Below are 13941 nucleotides of genomic sequence, written 5' to 3'. Positions count from 1 at the left end.
AAAAATTTATGCAAAAATGATTATTTATTTCATATTTTTATTAATTATTGAATTTAAAAATAAGAATAATTCTTCACCACTCAGTAGAACAATCAGTATCATTGCCAAGATCCTGTTTTGGGATCCAGGTATTGTCTGGCTTTCTCTCCATTATTGCCAGCTCATCCCTGAATTTAAATATATTGTTTGGTATATATTGATTGAATTTCATATTGTAAGAAAACTAAATCTTAAAGATATTTCTAAGATACAGATTTTTATTTAATAATCTTAGTTGTTTTAATTACCTGACAGCTTCAACATCCTTCAGAACACGAATTAGATTCCCACTTGCAAGTTTGCCCAGGTCTTCATCAGTCCACTCAACCTCAGACTGAATCAGAGCCTCAAAGACATCAGGATAGTGAGACACATCAGGTAGACCTACTGGTGGAATATCAATTCCATTGTAGTCACCTCCAATTCCAACATGATCAACACCAGCTACCACTCTAATATGGTTGATGTGAGCCACAACATCAGCCACTGTAGCATTCTGAGATCTGCAATCAGCAACAATGAAACAGGCATAGAAATTGACCATTACAATGCCTCCATTAGCTTTAACCCTCAGAAGAACGTCATCAGGTACATTGCGAGAATGGTCAGCAACACCGCGGGCACTAGAGTGGGAGAAGATGACTGGGGCCATTGCAACATCAAGTGCTTGATTCATCACAGCAGTTGATACATGGGAAAGGTCAACAAGCATACCCAATCTGAAACACTTTACAAGTAAAACCTATTCTTTAAAAAAAAAAATTTTGGAAAAATTTTGAATCTCTAATGAAAGGATTACCTGTTCATTTCTAAGACAATCTGTACACCAAACTCACTAAGTCCATTGACCCTGGGAGGGAACCAGCCATCTTCAGTCTGGGCAGCATCAGCCCAGGGTGTGTTGCATACATGGGTCAGGGTCATGTACCTGAAATATTGATATTATATTAAACTATGGAGCTAAGTTATCCATTTTATTGTCTACTCTTTGTTATATTTTATTAATGGCAACTGAATAAGAGACTGTAAAATTAAATATTATGTCTTTTAAATATAACTAGCGGCTACGCTCTTTTAAATGTTTTTATTTTATTTTTAATATCTAATTTGAAAAATAATTTTCTATGGTCAAATTCATGTTTCTACGCAGCGCTACTACGCTACGTAGAGACATTCATACGCTAGCGACACTATGCGGCAGGAATATTTCATTTTTTTTCTCGATTTTATTGTGATTTCTCTCGGGAGGGTGGTGGTACCCTCCCCCAAAATAGTTATAAACCTCCTCAGGACCTATGAAAATCTACCCTGTTAAGGAGAACCCGATCGGTTCAGCGGTTAGCGAGATCCTTCGGTACGGACACACAGATAAACAGACACACAACACACATCCTGTTACTTTAGTATAAGGATTAACTATTGGAAGCGAGATTTTTCTACCTTGCTCCCATAGCATAAAGAGTCCTAAGCAGGGGTAAGCTACTGCTGATTGCATGGCCACTCTCCACTCCAATCATACTGGCTACTCTACCACTGGCAATTGCTGTCTCTATGTCAGCTGCACTTTCTGCCCACATCAGATCATCTACAAGATTTAAAATCATTAATATTGCTTAAATATTGACACTTTGCCTAAAATCATAAATTTTGTAATAAAAAACAACAACCAGTTTTAAAAGTATAGCAATTTATACTTTTTTTTCATTTAAATTAATTGTTTTAATTGTTTAATAATATTTGAGAAACAATTTCTAACAGAAAGGTTTCGTGATTATTGTACCTGGATATTTTGCAACAATTTGATGGATAACGTCAATCTGTTCTAAGAACTTTTGAGTAGCATCCTATCAAATTTTGATTAATAATTATAAGATAATAATGTAATAAATAATGAAAATCATAGTTGGGAAATTAAATAATTAGGTCAGCTGTAAATAACATATTATTCTTGGGAAGCTGATAAGTTTTAGGGAAAGTAAGGGATGTAAATTAATTTTTTTTCCCTCCCTGCATATAAAGCTTGTGTGTAAAAAAATGTGACACTTTAAAAATGCAAATTGGGCAGCTGGTGTTAATATTAGCTCTTAAATTATATGTAGCATAAGAATGGTTCTTATGCTTCAAAAAACTACAGCTTATCAAGGTTCTCACTGTATTCATGACATTTTTCTGCTATTAACACAAGCCGTGCATTCTTAATTTTAAAAAGGTATGCTTTTTGTATACCTTTTGATATTATAGGACAAATATGATTAAAGAACAAAAGTAAATTTAAAATTTATAAAAACCCATGGCGAAGAATATAATATTATACCTAAAACCTTAAATTTGAAATACTAGCATACCTTAAATTGAGTGTTGCAACTTACATAAGCAGACCAGAACTGTCCCCCCATCATACCTTTTCTCATGCGGGGTATGTCAATATGATTCAGGGCATAAGAAGCCCATGGCTCCTCCTAGAAAAACATTAAAACCAATTGTAGAAATTCTTTTGTAAAAAATATATTTAAAAGGCAAACACAATACATTCAGCTTTATTTATAGATTTTTGGTAATTTCTATCAAATGCCTTCTGGATCATCCCCCCCCCCCCCCTAGTTTATAGATAATTTGAAAATAAGGGAGTGGGGTGGGGGTGTAATTTGTTTATCAATTTAGGTCAGGCTAAGGTTTTATTAAATTCTAGAACCTTCACTGCATGGTTAGGCATTATGTAGGGGTTAAAATTCTAACCCCCCTTCCTTAATTTTAATTCATTTAAAAAGTAACCAATGAAGTGTGTCAGTGCTCGATAGGCACTTTGTGGTAAAGCACCAAATATTTTGCTTAGCCACAAGCCTTGCAATTCTTTCAGCAAAGATTAGAAGCCACTGCCGACAAAATGATTACCTAACTAATACAGAGGTGGGTTCTCAAAAAATCTAGCATCGCTGAATCGGCAATGGTAGACAGATCACAGATTTTTTAATACAAATTTATCTATAAATCTAAAAAAAGGGTTCTAAAATCCTAGAAGGTTTATTAACATAATATTTTTTTTTATCATTTTTGTATATTTTTTTACATGGTTTTGGAGGATTTTTACAAAAACAATTTTGGTGATCTTGCTACCATAGCCGATTAAGCGATGCTATTTTTTTTAAAGAATCGACCTCAGAATATATACGCACCTTTGTAAGATCATGATCAAAGTTAAGCTTAGAAACATCGTTATCAAGAACATCTCTGACACCCATGGGGAAATCATTGTGTCCGTCGATAACAGGGTGCTCAGATAAAACCTAAACATTAAAAGTTTATGTCCGCAATTATCTTTAAAAGCGAGGCTTTTCTATAATTATTGTCAGTAGTTCCGGCTGTATTTATCTCTTGTCGTTCATTTAAGAATGTTTGGGTATAGTACCTTTTGTGACACCGCCTCTTAAAGGGTGTTTCTTCGAATTTTCACAGTAGCCTTTCTTCTATTTCTAGCACCTGCGGGGGGCACAACCTCTGCGGTGCGGGGCAATCATCTAACCTAATATAACCTAACCTAACCTAAAATAACCCATCAAAAGCTACTGTAAAAATACGATGAAACGCCCCTTAAGAGGCGTTGTCACGAAAGGGACTATTCCCGAATGTTTGAATTGCCCTATATATTTCATCTTAAATAAAAACAATAGCCCTTTCTAACCAATAATATGTACACATTTCGACCTATAACCTAGCCGGATTGTTCTGTTATCCGATTGGCTAATTTAGAGGGCGTGGCTCTAGATTATATCTATTCAGTATTTATAATACCTTCAGAGCTCTTTTACGAGCCATGTTGTTATTATTTCTATAACTTGGTCTGAAGTCTAGGATTGAGCTGCTAACAACAGCTGCTAGAGCAGCTAGACAAAGCAGCTTTGTAGCTGCTGAATGAAAGGCTTGCATCTAAAAAGAAAGAAATAGTTATTTATCGAATCTTATTATAGACAGCTTTCCGCGGATATCAAAATTAAAAATCTTATGAGAGACAAAACTGGTATCATTTTTTTATGATTTTTTATTTTAATTTTTGTTGGTAATACTGTGGTATTCGGCAACCGTGAGCCATGCATATGGCACCCCTGACCGGGGTTCGGTGGAGGGTCAATGGCCCTCCCCCGAGTCCTGGGGAAGGGGTCTGGCGACCCCCTCCCTATGCCTAGAATTAATGATTGAATCTGTCATGTTTTATTATGGTTAACTGTATTCTTAATTCCCCCCACCCTTTCCAGGGATGGGGGATCATTATTGCCCAAACTGACTATTGTATATGTATTATAATGCTTTTATGTTATGATTATTTATTCCTATCCATGCAGTTATTGTTTGTTGTATATAGCTTTAGTATCCTTTAAACCTTCAATAAAGTGACAACTGAAATAGATGTTGATTATTATCTAGTGAATGCTAGAGAAGCGTAGCTTCTCTATAGTAAGGTGTCCACGTCTGTCACACTGCCGTAATCTAATTGAACTCCGGTGTCTGCTATTTATCCTCGGCGGATACCACAACTTTTGGTGACAGCTGTGTGAGATTACGGCAAACCACAAGTGTAGAGCAGACGCGCATCTGAGGCTAAGGTACTCCCAGCAGTGAAACTGGCAAAACTGACACAAGCAACCTGAATTACCCACCCTGGACAGCAAAGTCTAACTCTGCACCCGGCAGTTGTGGAAGCGAGACAGCGAAACCTGACGAAGAACCGCGAGAAGCGCCGACATCTAACGGAGAATTGAGCGCTCAAAGGGCTGAAACAGGCCTGCGGACCGGCTGAAACAAGCCAAATAAGTGTAAACGGCTGAAAATAGGCCAACTTTACTGCAAGAGATAGCAGGATCCGAACCAGTGGCGCTAGCAGGACGGGACATTCCCTGCCACCATCAGCCGGATTTGGATCAGCGGCGCTAGCAGGACGGGACATTCCCTGCCGCCGATAGGCTGAAACACGCCACATAGCTGCGAGCTGCGAGCCAACATACGAGTGTAGTGCACCAAAACAGAGAAAACTACGTCAACTCCAAGTATCCTGAGAGGCTACAACGCAGCCGCCCATCTAGAAAAACAGATATTATATCACATTTGCAGGGATTACCACCCTGGTGTGATGGCTAAACAATAGATTTATGAGCAAAGATTGGCAAACAAATTGTTGTGTTGTGATAAAACTAAAAATAGAACAGGCTTGGATTTATTGTGTATTGTGATAACAACTAAAAATAGAACAGGGTTGGTAAACAAATCTGTTATGTAATTGTGATAAGGACACAAATAGAAGCTAAATGTAATATAACAAAGCCCCTGATACACAATCTAATCACCTCAAGCCTACAGCACAACAACAATACACCCCTTATTCCAGAGGAAAGGGAGGAGCCCACTCTCCACTGAAGGAAATACAATCAAGGTGATATAATAGATAAGCCTAGGATTAAGGAGAAAAGGCACCATTACCTCACCACACAGTTATTTCAAACCCACAGCACTCCCCCCTTCCTCACAGGGGGAACGGACGGATTTACCCCCGTCCCCTCACGCGCTTCCCCCCCTCCTACCCACACTAACCTAAGTCCGTCTATGGTGTGGAGCTAGTGACCGGGAACACAGAGCGCCATTTACGGACAGCGCAACGGAGTGCGGAAATATCATAAATTCAACGGACAAGCGGACCAATGAGAGAGCGAGTTGAGGGATAAGTGCGCGTTTTACCCGTGTGCGCGGATTTGACGGTGCGTAAGCGCGTTGCAAGGACGGGAGATTTCACACACACACACACACACCGGAGCGGAGCTACTCCATAGCATATAACAGGGATATTTTTAGAAAATAAAGAATTCTAAGCTCCCTCCCCCTAGCTATAGTGTGATAGAGGAAAACCAAATCAGTTCTTGACAGCAGTTCAGACCCTCAACATCTATCTACCCCTACCAGCCTACTCTACCACCTCAGAATCCAACTAGTGATAAACACAGCTAAGCTATATTTTTGTGACTAAACTACCAACCTAGTGATAAAAACAGTGTTGGCTGTTAGGCTAGAAAGCCTCTAGTGACAAACCATTTATTCTATCTACTTTATAACTTTGCGTCCCGCCGTTGAACCGTTGCCCCGATGGAACAGCCGCAAGCGCCAGGAGGTGACCAAGCCCCAGGATGGCTCCAGGATGACCCTCAGCCGGCTCCAGCCGAGTACCGCAAGCTGATGCTGAGTAACCTGCCAGAGTTTAGAGGACCGCCCAAGCAATCCTGGAGTTCACATATCCGCAGACTCGAGATGTCATGGGCGGCTTACCGCGTGCCACCCCATGACTCCCTCAACCTCCGCAACGCCCTTTTACTGTCACTGGTAGGGCAAGCGGCGGAAATGGCGTCCCATCTGTTTGGCGAGGCAGGCCAAGCCTTGACCTACGAACAGGTCAAGGCCGAGTGTGAAATGCTATTTCGTCCTGCTTTTGAATCCCAAACGCTTAAACAAGCGTTTAGGGATTACAAGCAACACTCGACAGAACCTATACAAGCGTACATATCAACTAAGTGTGCCTTGTATAGGGACGCCTACGGCCATGAGGATCTCGAGTTGTTGGTGGACGAATTAAATCGTGGAATTCGTAACGCCAATGTAAAACGCATCATGATGGGACATGAAATTACGAGTGTACCTGAGTACACTCGTAAGGCCATGTTTACCGTCACCATGATTACCAAGCAACTGAAGGAAGGTGTGTGCTTAGTGGACTCGACCGACGGGCTGACTGGATCTGCCTGCATCCAGTTGCCCCAATATGACGAGTCGGAGCCAATGGAGATTGCCGCCTTGGCTCCGGGTCTCCACCAGATGGGGAGGGTCGCTCCAGATGACAAGGTTCCAGGTCGCTGCTTCCGCTGCCAGGGGAGAGGCCACAGAGCTCGAGACTGCCCGACGCCGATGGAAGTTAGCCTAGAGGAGAGACGCACCCAGCCACGCCGTGACCGTTCTGCCAAGTGCGAGCGTTGCCACTACGACGGTCACACGGCGGCCGAGTGCAGAGCTGACTGGGCCCAGGTAGCCAGCCGCAGGCGCACCGCCGACAAGGGTGCCCCTCCAGGGAAGCCCAGCAGAGTGGCCCACATGGAAGGGAGCGCGCCCCCAGCACCACCGCAGCAAGCAGCCGCCCCCAGAGCCGCGGACCGAGCCGACGGGATGCCGCAGTTTGGGACCGTTCCAGCTAGGATCAACGTACTGGGCGGCGCGGCTGAACCCAACCGGGTTGGCCTGGGCTTCAGTCTCAACCACCTGGGGCCGGAGCTGGTGCAACCCTACAACATCGCCGAGCCAGAAGTCCTGAGGCCCCAGCCTTTTAGCCTCAACATGATGGAGCCTGCTCGGCCGAGCCTACCCAGCAAGAGTGGAGGGGCGCTACCCAGCGCCACTGAGACGATGTACGGGGAGGCCCTGGCGGCCGCTGAACGAGAGAGGCAGGAGGCGCTAGCCAGCGCATCAACATCGATGTATGGGGCGCCACCCGGCGCCGCCACCTGTGATGACTGGGGGGTGCTATCCAGCGCCTCCCACCTGGTGCCTGGGGCGACACCCGTCGCCGCCACCGAGATACCTGGATCCTGGAACAAGCCAGCCTCCAACCTGGTGCCTGGGGCGACAACCGTCGCCGCCACCGAGAGACCTGGATCCTGGAACGAGCCAGCAGTCCCAGAGGAAGGGGTGACACCCGTCACCCCCAGCCAGCCAGCGCCACCAGCCTGCAGGGAGAGCCCAACTACGTGCCATCCAGAGCCCCCTGCCAGCCGAAGGAATCCAACTACCCAGCAACCCCAGTCGAGCCAGGATAAGTTAAATTTGATAAATGTGTTGTATCCAAGCCATTGTAAAACCCCAGCCTTGCCTGTGCCCCCTGCACCAGAGGCTGGGGAGATTGAAATTTGGGAAAATAAGGACTTGCCTGTGCCACATGCACCTGAGTTCCTAGGGCAGGGGAGGGACGTGAGTAAGGGCGAGCCTGTGCCACACGCACTTCAGCCCCATGCCACTGGGCATGCCTTGGACCAGGGGAGCCGACACCCAGGCAAGTGCCAGTCGCCTGCCAGTCTGTCATTGGGGAGGGTATCGGGGTGCCCCGGCCACACAAAGATAACGCTCAATGGAAACTTGTATCTAGCCAGGAGCAGCCCAGCCGTGTCCAGCCTCAAGAAGCAGCCGTGACCCGAGCCGAAGATCCCCAGCCGCGTGTGCGAGGTAGATGGCTGCCTGGAAGCTTCTCTCACTGGTGGATGGTCCTGTGGGGCCTCCTGCTGGCAGCCGTGTGGCCTACAACCAGCTACGTCCTGGTGGGATGGGACTGCGCCAACCCCACCCACGTCACAGCCTACAATAAGGAGAAGATGTGTAACACGGAACCCTTACACCAGGAGGTGCCCCTGGGCCATGAAGTACACGTCCTGCAGCAAGTCAAGGTGAGGGAAACAACAGGATACAGTTGCCAGCTCACTGTGTCCCAGTGGACATTCAGGTGTGGGGTATGGGGTCACCTCAAGGTGACCTCGGTCCCCACCCTCATGAGGCCAACCAAGATAGATCCAGAAACGTGCCGAGACCTGGCCAGGAACCGTGTCTACACGCTGCCAGGCAAGACCCAGCTACTGACGTTCCAACTGAACCATCCCCTGTTCTTCACCCTCGACATGGTGGGCGCCCTCGTCAACAGCCCCGAGGGGGTGGGTTGTGAGGGGGAGGACGTCCACTTCGAGGGCCAGCTGTACCGCAATGAATTAGTGCTCCAGGAGCGACGGCTGCTGGTTAAGGAAGAGACCTACGTAGTAGAGGATGGACGGGTGGAGTCCCAATCTGACCACCTGACCTTGGAGTGTCCCCATTCAGAGCTGTCCTGCATCACTGGGGAAGCCACCTACGTGTGGGATCACCTGGGGAGAGATTGCCCCTTGAGGCTGATTCGCAGCCTCCAGCCCAGCCTAGTGATGGATGCGTTCCTGGTTGACCATCAGGCCCAGTTTTTCATCAACATGACCAACCCCACCTCAATAGTGAACTGCGACTTTGAGGCCCATGCCACCAACCACCCAGCATTGTTCGTGGCAGCTGACCCAGCCGCGGCAGCGCTACCCAGAGTATCGGCCAGGGATGTGGATGTTCCCCTGCAGGCCCAGATACATGCAGGTTATATTGGATTTACTCTGGAGACCCGCATGAAAAGCACAGCAGCAGAAGAAGTGGCGGCCAACTGCTGGAAGCTCCAGCAACTAGACCCGGCCCACCCGGTGCGCGTCCAGGGGAGCACGTTCTCGGTGCTGAGGGGAGATGTCCTGCTCCAGCTTACCTGCCAACGCAATAAATATGTTGTCCGTGAACACAAGGAGTGTTGGGACAAAGTGCCAGTAGAGCCCACAGGGTTTGTAGACGCCGTGACACGAGTGTACAGCGGCCACGCCACCAAGATTCCCTGCTCCTCCACCTACCCCCTGACTGTGCACGCGGAGGAAGGCTGGATAGAGTTAACCCCCGCTCCTAAGAAGAGGCCACCCCCGCTGGATACGCCTAGGCAACTGTTGACAGAACCCTTGGATGACTTCAGTTCAGGGGGTTTGTATTCGCAGGCCGAGTTGAACGACTGGCAGCAGCTGCTGGCGTTCCCAGCATATAAGAGCGCCATGCTGACCGGCCTGTCCTATGGGTCATGCGTTCAGCAAGGCAGCTGTTCGGCCACCGGCGACCATGGGATAGTGTCCTACAACATCGACCGACTGGCGGAGGAAGGAGAGGCCGCCCTGGATGTCTGGGCTGGGATCAGACAAGCTATTCACGAGTGGGGAGATGGCGCAGCCATATTGTGTCTGCTGTTGTTGATCCTCAAACTGCTGGGGGACCTAACCATCATTTCCCTGGCAGCAGCACAGGGAGGCGTCCGAGCGGCCTTGAATGCGGTGTCACAAGTGTTCCTGTACCATCCAACTTTGTATAGGAAGGCCCTGGCCAGAGCCAGGCTCACCCATGCCAAGTCCCGGGACTTTTCAGTAGACTGGGATGCCATACCCATCGGCCGGGAAGCAGCCGAGGAAATGGTGTCCATGCAATCAACCGATAGCGGGCATGACCGCCCAGGTAGGCCAGGACCGCCCTCTGGCCGACCCCGCGGCCCCACGGGAGGGCAGGCCGCTGCCCAGACGGTCAACTTGACAGCCAGTGCCCCAGCCGCGGCCAACAACAACCAGCATGCCCCACTGCTGACTGTCCCAGCAGCAACTGTGCCACCTGCCAACCTGACACCTGCCGGCGTTGAACAACGTGTCCAACCAAAGCCAGCCTCTGCATTCTACCCCACGTTGGGAGCCCACCAACCCTGAGAAACACTCACCACGAGGATTCCATTGAATCATTATCGCTTGTATATATATATTAGCCCTAAAGAAGCGGGCCGAAGGCCTCAACCACTGTCGGAAGTCTGGTAGGGAACCCTCTCCCAGCCTTCCGAGGGGAGAGTTGTGGTATTCGGCAACCGTGAGCCATGCATATGGCACCCCTGACCGGGGTTCGGTGGAGGGTCAATGGCCCTCCCCCGAGTCCTGGGGAAGGGGTCTGGCGACCCCCTCCCTATGCCTAGAATTAATGATTGAATCTGTCATGTTTTATTATGGTTAACTGTATTCTTAATTCCCCCCACCCTTTCCAGGGATGGGGGATCATTATTGCCCAAACTGACTATTGTATATGTATTATAATGCTTTTATGTTATGATTATTTATTCCTATCCATGTAGTTATTGTTTGTTGTATATAGCTTTAGTATCCTTTAAACCTTCAATAAAGTGACAACTGAAATAGATGTTGATTATTATCTAGTGAATGCTAGAGAAGCGTAGCTTCTCTATAGTAAGGTGTCCACGTCTGTCACACTGCCGTAATCTAATTGAACTCCGGTGTCTGCTATTTATCCTCGGCGGATACCACAATACGAAGCTATATGAGATTTTTCAGTATGGCTCAGAACCGGTTTTAATCCAGCGGCAGTTAATCAGTTTCAAAGCCAAACTGGAAAAATTTATATGTAAAACTTATAGTAACACAATGTTTTTTTTTTATATCATTACCTTATTGGAGCCTATACTAAAAAGTACTGAATAATAATATAAAAAGCGTATTTTTACTAATATGATAGTTTTTATCTAAAAAGTGTGGTTTTAACAGAATTATGTAATTTAAGCAAACAATTGCTTTGAAATACCACATTTTTTATCAAAATTTAATTAGGCTTTTTGCGCACTTTTCAAAGTAGAAAATAATTTTTAAAGAGAATTTGAATGTTTATGAAAACTTCGTATTAAACATTTTTTATTGTGCGATTTTTCTGAGAAGGGTAGATGTACTGTCCTCAAAAGTTATAAATCTTTTCTGGATTTATGAGAAGCTTCTCTGTAAATAAGAACCAAACTGCTCCAGAGGTTAGTGAGATCTAATGTACAAACAGGCATCATTTTACTTTTATACGGACGTAAATTGTCTAATTAAATATTAAAAGATCTTAGTTGTTTAGAATAATTCTTAGATCTTATCCCTTATATTTACTATAGAAATATAGAATGATTTATCAGAAATTGACTTCACCATTATAAAGACTTGTGTGGTGCATTTCTTTCCTAAAACTCTACATGTGGCCCCGCTACCCAGTATATTACCTAACCTAACCTGAATTAAAGTAATAAACGAAGACACCCACACCTTATTTTCATTTTATTTCATAGTAAGTGAGTATTTTATGAGTTCAACAAGATATGAAATTTGTCTTCAATTATCCTTTCCTTAAATCCTTAATTTTTTGAAACGAGGCTTTTCCCATAATTAGGGTGTCTACGTCCGTAAGTTCTTATCGGTTAGCTTTTTTCGTTAATTTAGACATATTAAAATTATCCTATCGATTTCAAACTTTGCATGAAGATTCTTAAACAGTTATGTACGTAGCAACTCTATAATTGTTACAAGAAAGTTCGTAGGTTATTTTAACTTTTATCTTTTTTTTATTTTTAACTTTTTTGCAACAAAATTTTGTATGACATAATTATCCTATTCATCTGATTCATCTGAAAGGCTGGTATATTTATAATAATATCCTAAAAATGAAAGTTTATAATTTTACTGTGTCCTACTTTTTGATTTCTGACACTCTACATGTAATAATGTTCGTTTGTCCGTCCTTCTTACTTCACAGCTTTCTTTGGATACTGTCATCCTTGTTTAATTATCTAAACATGAGTTATTACCCTAACTAAATTATCTAAATCTAACAAACATTTCCATATCATGTATTATGTGTATAATCAATGTAAGATGCGTGATTCTTCAATGAATTATTTTTAATGATTTTTCATGACATAGTTTTTAAACACTTCTAATATAATAAGGGAATTTGCGTCTGTATGTAACGGTTAGCTCTTTTCATTATTTTAGACATGAATGAATTGTCCTAACGAATTCAAACTTTTAACGATTATTTGGTACGAGCTTGAAAGCATAGCAACTCTATAATTGCTTCAATAAATTCTGGACGCCAACTGTTTTGACAACATTTTTTAGTTTTTTTTTGTATTTAGTTATTCAATTAATCTTATTTGTGGGGGGGGGGAGGAATCCCAGTAACGTATTACAAACGGACAGACATACATACTTAACTTCTGAAATAGCTATGTATTTGTAAACATAACGTAGTGTTTTCACATAACTATCAGATAAACAATTAAGGAATAGCTAATAAATATTTATACTTTATTGAGTTCTAGCAGCTTCGCCCCTAGCCTCTAGGGGCTTTGCCTCAAGAGGTAATTAAAAAGAATTGGAGCTGCCCCAGGATTAATTTTAAAAATTTTCGGAGAAAAAAATTGGAGCTGCCCCAGTATCAATATTAAACATTTTTTGGGGAAAAAATATTGAGCTGCCCCAGTATCAATTTCAAAATTTTCGGGGAAAAAATTGGATCTGCCCCAGTATCAAATTTAAAATTTAAAAAAATTAGGGAGGGGGATTTTTTGTTTTGGGGGGATTGTGGGTGTCCCACGCCCCAAGAAAATAGAATCCGATCGGTTTAGTGGTTACCGAGATTTTAAGGGACAGACGGACAGACAGACATCAAGCTACTTTGTATTATAGATAAGCAAATTTGTATCCAGGAACAAGCGAAATAAATCTAAAATAATATTTGGACGTACGAACTTTCTGGTAAAGCTTTCTAAATCGTACCTAACTGTTATAGGAATCATCATGCAAAGCAAGAAATAGATAAGACAGTTCAAAAATGTCTGAAATAAGAAAAAAAGTTAACAATTACATAAAAAGCTGTCCAGGACGGACGGACCGACCGACCCTAATTATAGAAAAGCTTCACTTTTAAAAAGTTTATAAAAGGTCATTATCTGTTATCCTATAAAGTAAATCATAAACATTATAAATTTTATATTGTTTAATTGAAAAATCTATTTCTTAGCTAATATTTTGCGGGGTGGAAATCACACCATGCTAACGGGAAAGCAACTACATGGGTCAGACTTTAAATTTTCGGAAAGCTTAAATTTATTTTTCAAATTTTCTTCTTTTTTATTTCCTACATTTATAATTACAATTATGTTCCTCCCCTCAGAGCTGTTAGATACTAGGGACGCAACCGTTTGTAATTATAAAAAGTGCTTCCTTTAACATGATATATGTGATTCTAGTAATCAATTATAATAAAGTGTTTAAACCTAAGTTTAAAATCGCGCTAAAAGCGTGATCAACTGTCCCCTGAAAATTTTCCTGTTGATTATACAATTTAAACAGGGATGTCTATATTCATAATTAGCACAGTGTGGCGAGAAATCGTTCTTTTCTGTTTGTGTAGTAAAATTATAGACAC

The 13941-nt window shown here is 43.6% G+C and overlaps 1 protein-coding gene across 1 annotated transcript; it reads right to left on the bottom strand.

Moving 5' to 3' along the window:
* Window positions 1–5: 5 nt before the first annotated feature.
* Window positions 6–11216, bottom strand: LOC145330219 (dipeptidase 1-like). The gene is made up of 9 exons (XM_080174829.1): window positions 11150–11216; window positions 3829–3963; window positions 3213–3323; window positions 2385–2498; window positions 1820–1883; window positions 1480–1624; window positions 839–967; window positions 288–758; window positions 6–167 (listed from the first exon to the last, which is right to left on the bottom strand). The coding sequence occupies exons 2-9, from the start codon at window positions 3961–3963 to the stop codon at window positions 74–76; spliced, it is 1263 nt and encodes a 420-aa protein (XP_080030955.1). The 5' UTR covers window positions 11150–11216; the 3' UTR covers window positions 6–73.
* Window positions 11217–13941: the final 2725 nt, after the last annotated feature.

The sequence above is a fragment of the Acartia tonsa genome, chromosome 10 (assembly GCF_053477335.1).
Source record: "Acartia tonsa isolate MP-2025a chromosome 10, ASM5347733v1, whole genome shotgun sequence".
Classification (NCBI taxonomy): Eukaryota; Metazoa; Arthropoda; class Copepoda; order Calanoida; family Acartiidae; genus Acartia; species Acartia tonsa.
This window is presented reverse-complemented; position numbering and strand designations above follow the sequence as displayed.